The sequence below is a fragment of the Rhipicephalus sanguineus genome, chromosome 7, assembly GCF_013339695.2.
Source record: "Rhipicephalus sanguineus isolate Rsan-2018 chromosome 7, BIME_Rsan_1.4, whole genome shotgun sequence".
NCBI lineage: Eukaryota > Metazoa > Arthropoda > Arachnida > Ixodida > Ixodidae > Rhipicephalus > Rhipicephalus sanguineus.
The window spans coordinates 77,889,751-77,903,415 of NC_051182.1; the positions used below are offsets into that span (position 1 = coordinate 77,889,751).

Genomic DNA, 13,665 nt, shown 5'->3' on the forward strand with positions numbered 1-13,665 from the left:
CCAATACCCCGATCGTTGGTCAAGGCTGGAAAAATACTGCGCTCCCTGTAGTGTGTCCGAGGCGTCATCTATCCGAGGCATAGGATATACATCCTTGCGCGTGATCTTATTTAGCGCTCGATAATCAACGCAGAAACGAACGGAGCCATCTTTTCTCTTCACTAAGACGACCGGAGAAGCCCAGGAACTGGAAGATGGCCGTATTATCTTGCGTGATAGCATATCATCAACTTGTTCTTCAATGACTTTTCTTTCCGATTGTGAGACACGATAAGGCCGACGGCGTATAACACCAGAACCATCCGTTTCAATGCGGTGTACGGCCACGGGAGTGTGACTCAGTGTCGTGGCACAGCTATCGAAGCAGGCCTTATGCTTAGCTAAAAGAGCCAATAACGCTGTGGATTGTGCAGAGGTTAGATCGGAGCCGATTACTGCTCGGAAAGGGGAAGAACTCGCACCTGACGTGGGTACTGACGATGAAGGCGGGCAAAGTGCTGCAATGGAGGTCAGTGGAGATGAGCCTATCGTCGCTACAGTCATCCCCTTGGGTAACATCATAGATTCTGCAGTTGTGTTGCCAATGGGCAGAAGCGCGCGGCCACGGGACAACCGGAGGAGACAGGAGGCGACGAGAATTCCACGAGAGGTGCAGCGAGGAGCAGGGGCAACTAGGACGTCACCATCGGCTACTTGGCTAGATGCAACAGCTACCACGTGTTCATGACCAGGGCGCAAAACACAGTCTTCAGCGACAGCCAAGTTGAAGGTCAATGGAGGCGGGGCTGACATAGATGCATCCGATGTATCCGTGATGTGAACGACGTGTTGTTTACATGATATGACAGCGGAGGCAGAATGTAGGAAGTCCCAACCCAGGATAAGTTCATGAACGCACGTGCGTAGCACAATCATCTCGATGTGGTGACGTATGCCGTCGATGAAAACGAGAGCCGTACACTGTCCATCAGGTTGGATGAGTACGTTATTTGCGCCACGCAACACAGGTCCTACGTAAGGTGTTCTGACTTTACGGAGCCGCGAGCACAAGTCACTACGTATAACAGAAGTAGCGGCACCGGTATCAACAAGCGCTTGCACAGGAACACCTTCAATAGTCACTGACAACAGGTTAGCCGGGGAAACGGGAGGCATTTTTGATGATCGACTGGACACAGTTTTCCCTCCAAAAACTGCAATCCTTAGTTTTCCGAATGTTGTTCAAGAGTGCGGGAGAGGGGGCGAAGCGGCGATGGCGAGCGGCGGTAGGGTGATGGAGAGCGTCGTCTGGAGGAGCGGTAGTCCTGATGTTGACGCGGGGACGCTGGAGGAGACGGAGACCGGTACTGCGTGAATGGGTAGGAGTCTGGACCATAATGATCGGGTCTTCGAAACCGGTCCCGCTCGAACTCAACATAGCCTCGTCGTTCATCCTGCTGGCGGCGACGGCAGTAACGAGATATGTGGCCTCGGATACCGCAGTAAAAACAAACAGGACGGGACGGACCCCACTGAGGAGACGAGGGTGGAGCAGGTACCGCACCTCGCACAGAAGCCAAATGGCCACAAGTAATGTCAGCAGGCCCAGATGTGACCGCAGCAGGCGGAATTGCAGCTATATCGGCATGTGTGGGCATCAGTGTTTGAGCAACTGATGCTGTCGGTGTCGTGAGGGAGGCCACATCAGCGTAAGTGGGCAGCGGGCGTGCTGGTGGAGCGACCGGCGCTGTCGGTGTTGTCATGGCCGCCAACTCCTGCTTCACAAGATTCCGCAGGTCGAACGGTGCGGGTGGAGTTGAGACGGCAGTGGACCGCTGCTGTGCCAGGTCTCGAAGTTCTTCACGGATGATGGCACGGATAAGAGCTTTCAAATCAGAGGGAGGCATAAGGCGAGGATCGCTGTCTTGCTGAAGGCGGAGGGACTGCAATTGGTCAAGGCGTTGGCATGTGGAAATGATGTTTTCAACCGTAGTTGGATTGTTAACAGCCAATGCGTTGAACGCAATCGTGCCAATTCCTTTAAGGATGTGGCGAGCGCGCTCGGCTTCCGTCATATCGCTGTTCGCACGGCGACAGAGGGCCAAAACATCCTCGATATATGAAGTGTATGTCTCGTGTGCAAGTTGAACCCGCGTAGCCAGCTTCTGTTTTGCGGTTTCGGAACGACCTGACGAGCATCCGAAGATTTGTCGCAGCTTGGTGGCAAAGGTCAACCAATCGACGAAGTCAGTTTCGTGGTTGAAATACCACGTTTTGGCTACCCCGGTCAGGTAGAATAGGAGATAGCTCAATTTCTCCGCTTCGGTCCACCGATTGGCTGAACCCACACGGTTGTAAAGGTCGAGCCAGTCCTCGACGTCGTCACCGCGGATACCAGCGAATACGGGCGGTTCGCGCTGAGGGCTGGTGACAGTGGATGAAGGGAGGGCAGCCGCAGGCATCGGCGCGGTAGGGTTAGGGCTAGGTGTTGGTTCCGTTGTCTGCATAGCTGTGGGGGAGGCCGGGCGCAAGCGGCGACCGGATCGTAGCTCCAGGTGGGACACGAACGTAGGAGGACGTCGGGATCTTGACCCACCTCCACCACTCTGAAAGACGCAGGAAGACTTCACCAGGCAGGGCCAGCAGCAGCGTTTATTCCGCGATGTCTGCCTCGGCTCAGAACAGCAACCAACCAACCAACCCAATGGCGATGATGATGGTTATGTACAAGTGAGAACGATGAAGTACAATAAATGTGCTTACAATATATACATATTTAGTGATGTGAAAGAATGACACCGGGCTCGCGGGGAGCTTATCGAAGCAGACAAAGAGCCAGATTAGAACAGCTCGCACGAGAAACGGTTGTTGTCTCTGCCTCGTTCGTCACAATGGCGCAGTCTACGAAACCTGAACCGTCAGCCTGGATTAGCCTTCCTTCTTGGGTCATCGGCAGTGTGGGTCTCTCCATCTACGGAACGTCGTCCATACTCCCTCGCTCATGGACGCCAGGATCCTACTACTGCTGGTAGGACCTATGCCCCCATTCGAGGATGGGGTCCAGGACTCCTCGGTGGCCAAAAAGCAGGTTTACCCCGGCGCCACCATGACAGCGTACGGCTCCTGTTTCCCGGGAATGTTGTTCACGCTTCTCGTGGCGACAACCTCGCGCTCAGGATTTCATCGGCACCTGAGCTGCTGAGGGGTGCTGACCAAGCTCCCTCTGGCAAGGAGGCTCCCTCTGGAGTGAGCACAGTGACCACCTCAACCTTGGACGTCACCGTTGGCTCCGCGTGCGCATCACCTGAAAACGCCGCCGAGCTTTCCCGTGCTATCGCACGACTCCGCGTCACGGTCAACGCTTTGGCTGTGTGGAGCTCTAGGCTGTTTCTTGCGATCGTGCCGGAATTGTGCCCCATGAACGCCATGTTGGATGTAGCCGCCTCACAATACCTTGATTTGAGCTCACCCAAGCAGTGCAGATATTTCGAGTGTACCTTCACGCAGCTCTCAAACCAACTGGGCTGCTTGGAGTCCGCACTCTCCGGTTCTTCGCCTGCCGTCCTACTACCGCCAGCTACCTGCGAGCTACAGAAGTTCAACGGCTTCAGGACGACGCCGACAATTGGGTAGCGACCGTGAATGCTGTCGGAGCTCGTAAGGTGTGGACGGAAGAGCAGAAGTGGTGTGTAGCCATAGACCACTTTCGAAATGGTGCCGTGACGTGGCATATGTACGAAGGCGTGCGGTAGCAGTCTTGCGCGGAGTGGAGCTTCAAGCTCATTGCTGTATCTGGCAGGACTCCCTACCACCTCTCTGCCACCACCAACTCCACCCTGACCGCTACCACCGATGGAGCTCAGAAGGAATTCGACCTCGAGGATCCAGCTGTGCGCTGCTGTTCACTACTTGAGCATTCAGATTCTGCGTCGGTAACCGACGCGAGTTGATCACAGCCAGAGTGGCGCCACATCTGCAGTCTTCGCGGCAGTCATTGGCCGAGTGTGGAAGCGTTTCTGCTCACGGAGCCGGCATCGGTCATTCCAGCTACATGCTGTTCGAACTTGCTGAAGACGACAAGCGCGCCATTCTGACTCCCGGAGTACCGCCTGAACATTGCATTTAGGACCACGAAGCTATTCTCGCCGCCATAGAACTAACCACTGATCGTTCGACAGTGACCAACTCGGCCAAACCATCGAGGTCAAGGCGAAGAAATGCAACGACTGCGGTGTGGGACCGAGCAATGATTGCGTTCACACGTACAGCTGTGGTACGGAGCCACCAAAGATCATCTTTCGTTGTGGCGACCGCAGAACAAGAAAGGACGATGACACCAAGGAAGAGCTAGCTGCGTCGCATCACGATAATCATATCCCGCCGTCTCTCCGAGCTTACACGCATTCTGTGTTGCACAAGTATTTTCCGGCTTGGCACGCAAATGTGGATAAACGCCATGCCGCCAAACTGATACAGTGTAATCATCTGCAGGCGTGCGACGACCACTGCATCACACCCAGTGTCACTCACCAGAGAAACTTCTGGCCGATCCCCGAACCAAGTTCCAGCGGGGTCGAGACCGTCCACCGCGATACAGCCCGCACCACCACCAAAGGCGCTGTTGCCAGCTCCGCGCGCTCGCACTCATGGCCGAGTGTGGTGACAAAAAACGGCACCGGGGCCCGGGCGCGTGGGGAGCTCATCTAAGTAGACAAAGAAGAGGCAGGTTAGAACAGCTTGCCCGAGAAACGGGTGCTGTCTCTGTTTCTCGTTCATCACAAAATGTATATCTAAAAGGTAAATTTTTTACTCGGTCACTTTTTTGCAGTAACTTCGCGAGACAACTACAACAAATGAAGCGACACAGCCAAGCAAACGATGTAATTACGCGCTTTTGTAGATACAAAGCTTTATTTTTTTTACACAGAAAAAACTGTAGTATCTTCTTCATCCGGAGTCAACGCTTTGTCCTCGCAGGTGATATATTCGCAAATCATGAGGCTTGTATCGTCTGGTTTCGATAAACATCTTGCTTTACAGCTGTTTTTTGTAATCTGAAAGGCAGCAAATTTCAAGGTGAGTCCGGCACACTTAAAAAGCGGACAGTCGTTGATGCCTGTAACTCACGTGAAGTTCCTTATCAGAAACGACGCTCCTCATCTTCTGCCACAGTCGCACGAACGCATCATTGCAGAGTGTTTCCTCTTTCTTATGATTAGTCTCGCCTGTAAACCAGACCAACAATGTACACATGTACATGGCAATGTTTTTTCCTTCTCTTGCAAATAATTGATGTAATGCACGCAATAACGCCGAACGACTCGCTTTTTTTCGTTTATTCACCTTCATGCTTAGCAATAACGAAAATCCAAGTAATTTTGGTACGCTGCATCTAGTAATTCTTCGGTTGTGGGTTTCTGCATCATATTTTTAATTCACATCTTAGCACGATGTGACGCTTTACCAAAGCTCGAAGAGTCTCTTAATCAGTCACTTAAGACGACTCGAAGGAGACAGCCTGGCTGCCTTACTGTGCAAGATATACCACGTGAACGCCGCTATGTTTTTTTATACATTTTTCTTAGCACGAACGCTCCAACGACGACGTGAACGAGGAGCTCGCTCTAGAAAAAAGAGCTACTGAAATTACAATGCGGCAACTTCCTGTGCCAGTTACTGCCACTGTACTGTCGTTTCGGGCTTCTGTGCTGTGACATTCGGAGGGAATACATGCAGTGCTTAGTGAAACTAGTTGTTGGGCTAGTTGCTACATGCTTTTCTGACGCCCTTTTCTTTTGTGTCTTAAGTTCTTCCTGGATGGTACGCGTCTTTTTTTGCATTTCAGTAAATGTGCAGCGCTTTAGAGAAATTCATGCGCGAGCAAAATCGATTTATTCGACACATGAACCTCTCATTATTTTTAAATTATGTGCTCCTGGCATGATTTTTAGATGCGAAGCAGCTTTTGCTCGGGGCTCTGTCCGTCCTACCCTCATGCGTCCGCTCCCCCACGCGCATGTGCCAACTCTCCCCCCTCTCCTCGCGTGAGCGCGAGGGGGTGGGGTGGAGGAGGTGGCGTGAGCGCTGCCTCCGCTTCGTTTCTCCTCTCCCGTTTCTCTCTCTCCGCCACAGCGGTGCGCTCGTATATAATGCGGCGCGTGCTCAATCCCACTGCACTCTCCTTCGCAACAGCGTTATGGACGCTCACTAAGCTGAACGTAAACGGCGACGCCGGCGAGCGAAGCTCGAAGCTGCGAGGCAACGCGAAGCCGAAGTGCAAGGAAAACGAGCTGGGGGGGGGGGGGTGACACAAGCGGTACACAACATATACACAACTCCACACACAAATGAAACATACACGTAAACATGCAAATAGAACAACAATGGAAACACAAGTGAGCACACAGCGCTGCTTCGCATCCCCACACGGTTCCCTTTAGTTGGAGCTGGTGTAATTTTTCTTGTCTTTTGGGAGGTTACGCAACCTGGTCCAGTTTAAAACTGGTATTCATTAAAAATAACTCTTCATTTTTATTGACTCTGTAACCTCTATTAGCGTTTAAAAATATTCAGACTAGATGATCCACCCGACTCTTGACCGATCCGCCTTGTGGGTAGGTCCCACTCATCTCAGGAGCATCATCAACATCATCGATTATCATCATCTTCATTTCACTCAAGCCTCTCACGCTGGTTTCTCGTTCAGTGTCACGTTCGCATGAGGAACACAAGGTTTTCGCATCAATATCGACAAAGTTATTTCAGCATTTGGTAACCTAACATCTTCTGTGAATAAATTTCAGGATTCGTGTGGGCACTGTGTGGTATCTGTTCATCGAACAATGACACCAGTTGTGTACCGAATTATTTTTTTCCCAGCACACGCAGTATGTTCGACGCCATGCACTGTTGCCAGGATATAAACGACGTAAACAAAGCGGCCACGGCAGGTGTACACAAAGCACTCAAGCACATCCGCTCTCTTAGTGCCCGTGCGCCATTTTATGGAGACCACTGCCATATATAATTACGAACACATCTACGACGCTCTTTCTTCTCTTTGATGACTAACGTTACTTGTAAGTCCTGAAAGTTATGTGAACGTTTCAGTGTTCTTTGTTCTTAAATTCCCACATGGCTAAAATTGAGGTAGCAGGAAGAGCTCATTAACGTTTAAAGTTAACACCACAAGCTAAACATAACTTGGCAGTCTCAAATGTAGATGGCATCTAGCTACGGGAAAGCACTGCGTTTATCTTTGCATACAAAGATGCAGATCGACGTTGAAGGTGGACGATCCAGAGCGTACGTTACGAGATAAGGACACATCAAGCATCTTCGTCTTCCTTCGCCGCCGTTGTTTTGGCGGCATTGTATTATCGTTTGGGCAATATAGGCCCACTGCTTTGAAGGTGTTTACAATATCGGCGCGTCCAATGGAATAGATCAACGCTGGATATATTGAAACACTGAACACCACTTTAATAGTGAGAGCGATCATGAAGACGCGAAAAACGGAAAAGCCCGCAAAAGGAAGCACATTGACGATTAATAGGATGGGGATAATTACGCATTAAACGTGTTTTGTTGTTGCATTGCGCAAGTGTGCAAAAAGTAGGATCAACAGCCAGCGCATAGAAGGGGGTAGTACAGAGATGGATGCTTAAATACCGTCGACGTACTCTGCGTAGTTAGCGGGCTTTTTGCTTGCAGTGCGAGTTCTGCCAAGGAAACGGACAAAGGCTGTGAGAGGAAACCTTGATAATAAGGTAAATTAATGATCCACACACAGATGAGCGCGTTTGTTCAGAGAAGGAAACTCAATTACTATTGTTCACAGTCCGCAGGAGCACTCGAAAATATTTCATGAAAACTGTATATATTATTAACATCAAAAACCTCAAGAGCATTTATTGTGCTGGCTAAAGTCGGCTACGCTGTAAAGACAACGAATGATGATTTAATCGTTTTAATTAGGGCTGTTTGAAGAAACGTAGCCAATGTTTGATTAGCTACAACACGACAGCAGCGGCGTAACAATAGCCAGAAAATAAATGTTGTTTTTAGATCCATAGTGCTTTTTAGCGCGACACGACACCACTAGAAAGAAGACAGAACAAAGCGCTACTCTCAACTAACATCATTTATTGAATCGACCAGAACCAGAAGCACATGCGTAGTGTACACCATACCAGCAACCACCACAACTTGATCAACCAAGCGCACAAGTGATAGCGCATCCAACGAACAAATTTCAGTGCTAAACAAGGTTAGAGAAGGAACAATAATGCACTGCCAACCCAATGACTGTATAAAAAAAAAGTAGGTTTGAAATTCCACTAGTATTTTCTGATCCCCCCTAAAACTTTCAATGCTGAGCAGGTGTATATGTGAAGAAAATTAAAAAAACGCGATATGAAAAGAAACACCTGAAGTTCATAAAATGCAGCGTTGGTGTGTTCTATAAGATTCCGCTCTCTTGTGGCCAAGTGTATGTTGGTCAGTCAGGTCGCTGCGTTAATGAGTGCCCTAAAGAACACGACTGATCCCTCCCGACTGGTACAGGCTCCCATTTAGCTCAACAGTGCAAAAAAAATACCATCTCCCACAAAAGTGAACCATGTGGGGATGCGAAGGACCGCATGGGTCGACTTAAAGTTCCGTTCATCACGGGCACCTTGCCCGTTAACGCGTCCTTGCATGTGGAGCACACCATGAATTCATTGCTGTTACTCGTCCCGAACTCTTGTTGGAGCATGCCATGCGGGTTCATGGCGCGTCTGCAAAATCTCGTTCCTCGACGCCATCACGTGATTGCTGAGAGAGTGTAAGGGGGAGAGGCGACAGCGCCTTACCCAGCCCCTTACACAGGCCCGAACGCGCTAGCACGTGCCAGCACACGTGGTTTTCTCTGCGTTACACCAAGCTAGGACAGCATGCGGCAACTCGAGCCCCTAAAGTGCTCTGCACGTATCATCATCAAGGCGGTCGAAAAACAAGACGAAGACTTCTTCTTGGCTGGAGTGCGCGCTCAATATGTTACAGGTGGCTACGGTAGGTTTTAGAAAGCGGACGGTCACCAATGAAACTACGCGCAAAGCCCAGCGGTGACACCACAGCCCGCTAATTATCGGAAGCTTTTTTGATGCAGTCATTGGGTTCGTAGTGCATTAGTGTTCATTCTTTAACCTTGTTTAGCACTGAATTTTCATTTTTTGGATGCGCTATCACGAGTGCACTCGGTTGGTCAATTTGTGTTGGTTGCTGTGCAGGGTGTACATTACGCATGCCCTTCTGAGTCTGGTCTGTATAAAAAGTTGAGTGACGCAATAAATAATGTTTGTTGAGAGTAGCGCTTTGTCCTGTCTCCTTTTTTGTGGCGTCGTGTCGCGCTATAAAAGCACCGCGGATTCACACCATCTAGCCCACCAACGCGTTCTGTCGATTGTTTCTGAATGTTGACTAAAGTTATTTAAGTGCCTTGGTCAAAAGAACGCCAGGCCTGCGTGGGAAGCGCAGCACAGTCACAGCGAAAGCTCGAAGAGCGGCAGTTTTAGAGCCCGTTCTAAATCTCTTGTCGCTACTCATACAAGTACACTAGCAACGCACCCACTATGCCACAAATCTCGGCTTGTGCGAATATTCGAGCATTTGGAATATTCGAACGAATAATACAGCATTCGAATTAGCTTCGAAAAGAATATAAATTCTAAGAAATTTCGAAGTATTCGAAGTGAACGTATAGACATATATAAACCGCATGTAACCCCTTGTAAAGCTGGTTTTACTGCAGTAGAGGATTGCTATACCGTGAATACACCTTTCCAGCAGAAATCCGCACTGCCGCGAAGCCCCGCTTCAAGGTCAAATGAACATACAGTAAAACCTCGTTAATTCAAAGTCACTGGGACTGCGATAAATCTAATTAAGCGGGCTTTCGAATTAACCAAACATACAAAAAGCGGGATGCAAGGAACTTTCAATTACTGGAAGTAATCAGAGGTGCTCGTTTGCTGTACCTGCTCGTTTGCGGCTACAAGGGTTATTGTCTTCCAGCAATACCTCGTCCCAATTTTGCCTCTAAACAGGGGAAACGGCGGGCGTCGCTTCTGCGAGCGCAAGCAAAAAAAGATAAAAAAATCACACCATCTCCCGCTAAAGGGGACCATGAGGCGATGCGAAGCAGCGTTTCGGCATGTAGAGCCCGCGTTTCAGAGGGGGAGTGGAGAGGGGAGGGGAGAGAGGCAAACGGGGAGAGGGGAAGTGGAGAAGGAGAGGGGAGAGGGGAGGGGAGTGGGGAGGGAGAGGAGGTGTGTGGAGAGGGCTTGCGCATGCGCAGTAAGGGTGGTCACGCCGCACACCACCACCAGGTTGGACTCCGCTATAATGCCTCACATCTAAAAACAGTCTCGTGGTCAACGGAAATGCGCGCCTGCAGAAAAGATGTGCTCCACTGCAACACAGTAGTGACACGCAGGCAGCATGTCAACTGCTCCTCGCAGCGTCAGTGCATCTTGATGCGACCATTTGCCCATTCTTTCTGCAAAATAAAGAATTTATTAATGACCAGTGAGACGGAATTCACGATGTGTTCTGGGTGAAAAGATGAAGTTTTCGAACTGAGTTTTCGAAGTAGGCGTTGTAAGCAAGTTCTCCGCCAGCAGTGCAAGTGCGCAAATTGCCGGAACAACCGCCAAGCGGAGGTTCGCATACATCGCGAATTTCGTCAGACCGCTCTTTATTAATTTCTCTATTTTCCCAGAAAGGATGGGTAAATCATGACGCGGTGACGTTGAGAGAAGCATGCGTCATGCTGCCCGCGTGTCACCTGTGTATTGCAGTGAAGCATGTCTTTTCCGCAGGCGCACATTTTAGCTGACCACGAGACGGCCGTTCGCTTAGTTTTTTTCCTTGCGCTGAGAGCAGCGAGGCTGGGATGCTTCACTTGTCACTCATTAGCATCGCTACACTGCATTGCCTTGTGGCTCCTAAGGGCCATCGTTTCTGCAGATTTGCGGCTAAATTGGGATCGGGGAATTGGCACACGGCACCCAAAGATTTCGAATTAACAGAGCTGGTACTGACCGCCGCTTCAGATTATCCACTCACATTTGTCACTCATTATCCACTCACTTGTCACTCATTAGCATCGCTACACTGCATTGCCTTGTGGCTCCTAAGGGCCATCGTTTCTGCAGATTTGCGGCTAAATTGGGATCGGGGAATTGGCACACGGCACCCAAAGATTTCGAATTAACCGAGCTGGTACTGACCGCCGCTTCAAATTATCCACTCTCATTTACATTGCAAAATACGGGGCCGCAGAAATCCTTCTAATCATGCGGGATTTCGAAATAACAGAGTGAGAAATGACGAGGTTTTACTGTATTACGCTCACATCGATTCATAATTGTTTAAGTTTAGAAGCTTGTTGTCATACAGGCTTATATGCTCTAAGTATAGAAAATTTTAAAACGTAACATATTTTACAGGTTATCACTTGCACTCTACTGAAAGACAAATCCTGCTACTACTCAAAGTTGCTTCCACTTCCCTTTGAACCAAAAAGAATGACATATGCATATATATTTTTTCAACTTTAAAAAATATTGCGTTGGTTAGTTGGGTCATTATAGGTGTGTTCATTTTTCTTTAAAATATGTGATATAAACTATTCGAATTCGCATCGACATTCGCTTCGAATTCGCTTCGGACTTAATATTTACTATTCGCGCAAGCCTACACAAATCATAATTTTTGTGAAGTTCGGCATCACCCACCACGATATTACTCGTCATTTCACGGAGAAGCGAGGTGCCATCTTTAAGACATTATGTGCAGTTTCTTGATGCGACGGCTGATGACGATGAAGAAGTATGACTGAGCCTTTTGTAATGGGTTGGAATCTTTAATGGACTCACTAGTTACGTAATTCGCATTGCGTGACGCCCGGTCGTTATTCCACTCTCCCACCACGCTTTATAACACCCTAACGTGAGAAAGATATAGAAAGAGGAAATTAACTTTATTGAGACCTTGAGGAAATGGATCATGGGAGCCCTATGGGCTTCTTTGTCAACCAACAGAGGTGCACTTGCGAGGAACCCACTACGCTATAAATCATCATAATTTTTGTGAAGCAGGGAAGCAGCCACTATGCAATTTTTCGTCATTCTGCGGAGAACCGTGGTACCTGCTAAACGCCTGTAAGGCATTATGCGCACTTTGATGATGCTGTGGCTGATGACGATGATAATTATGGCAGAGCCCTTTGCATTGGGTTGGAAGCATTCAACAACCCACTCGTTGCGCAATTCGCATGGTGTGATGCCTGGTTATAGGATTGGCGTTGTGTGACGCTTGGTTGTTATTTTACTCTTCCACCACGCTACATTACGCATGTTAATGTGGTTCCTTCCCGACATGAAGCCTGTATAGGGTCCTTTTTGCAAAGCAGTTTCGAGCACCGGCATCGTTCGGAGGTAGAATACTAGGCTTCCACGCAGAGGGCTCAGGTTCTCACCTCGTTCCGTTCTGGAATTTTTTTCTTATTTCGTTTTTTTTTCTTGTTTCGAGCGATAGTAGTTACGGACACCGGCGGCGGCGGCTGCGGTGGACAACTACGGCACCACAAGCGGCCCTTGTTTACAGCTTTCGCTGTAAAACATTGTTCGTTTGCAGTATTGCTTCCTAAAGGGCTGGCCCATTATGTACGTTCAATCGATGAAGCAACTAAAGGATAAAGTGCAGGACGTATAATTTACGTTATTTCGCCTAGCCTTTTTCGTTTTTCATTGCATATATTTCGTCCAAGACATGTTTTGAGAACACGTCTAATTGATTATTCTCGCTATGTACTTGTAGTAAACGCCTGAAAGAAAAAGTGAATTGGAATTCTGAAGAAGCGATGGACGCAAATAACTAGCTGGCCTTCTTATAATAGCACAATAACTTTTGTAGAGCTTGACAACAGTTTGCTGAAGTTTCCTTTATGTGTCAATTACTCTTGAAGCAGCATACCAGATACAAGTGAAATACACACATGCTTAAAGAACGGCATTTCATCTGTTGTTCTGTGTTATTTTCAGAGAACTTGATCTCCTGAAATAAAGCATGACAGTGCCAGTTGCTATATATAAGAACTAATTTCGTCGAGAAAGTAGCAGTCACTTGTCGCATACGCTTGCGCAATTTTCCTTATTTAAGCACCAGGTTAAAGGAAATAATATATTCATTGGTAACGTGTAGTTGAACAATAAGCAGAAGGCTTCTGTGTAGAAATAATAGGTAGGGAGATTTCATTGCATGGTGACTTCACTTTGCAACTACACCTGCCGGTCGATACGCGTAAGGGTTCAACTATTAGCTCATAGTTACCGTCGATGCTAGGTCAAGCCATGTTTCCAAAGTGAATGCTGTGGGAGTTCTTGAGATTCCTGTATTACTCTGGACAACTATACCTAGTGTAAATTCAAGGGTACGATGTACACGACACAAATAATCAAATTCGGTCTCACCTGTGACAGCACTTATAATTACTGCTAGCACAATAGTTCCAATGAACGAAAAGAAGCTGCTCCAGAAGTACGAAAGGCGAAACACAAAGAAAGGCTCTTCTGTCCTGCAGAGAGATTGACAAAATTAGCATTTTTTAACGCTTTCTTAAACATCTCAGCTTTGCAATCT

At 48.4% G+C, this 13,665-nt stretch overlaps 1 protein-coding gene across 1 annotated transcript in view; it reads right to left on the reverse strand.

Moving 5' to 3' along the window:
* Positions 1 to 4,505: 4,505 nt before the first annotated feature.
* The window catches only part of LOC125759124 (uncharacterized), a 48,149-nt gene continuing 38,989 nt past the window's right edge, over positions 4,506 to 13,665 (reverse strand). The window contains exons 7-8 of the mRNA XM_049417424.1: positions 13,468 to 13,600; positions 4,506 to 4,682 (exon numbers count right to left, since the gene is read on the reverse strand). Coding sequence (XP_049273381.1) covers positions 4,506 to 4,682; positions 13,468 to 13,600 — 310 coding nt within the window. The remainder of the gene's footprint in view (positions 4,683 to 13,467; positions 13,601 to 13,665) is intronic.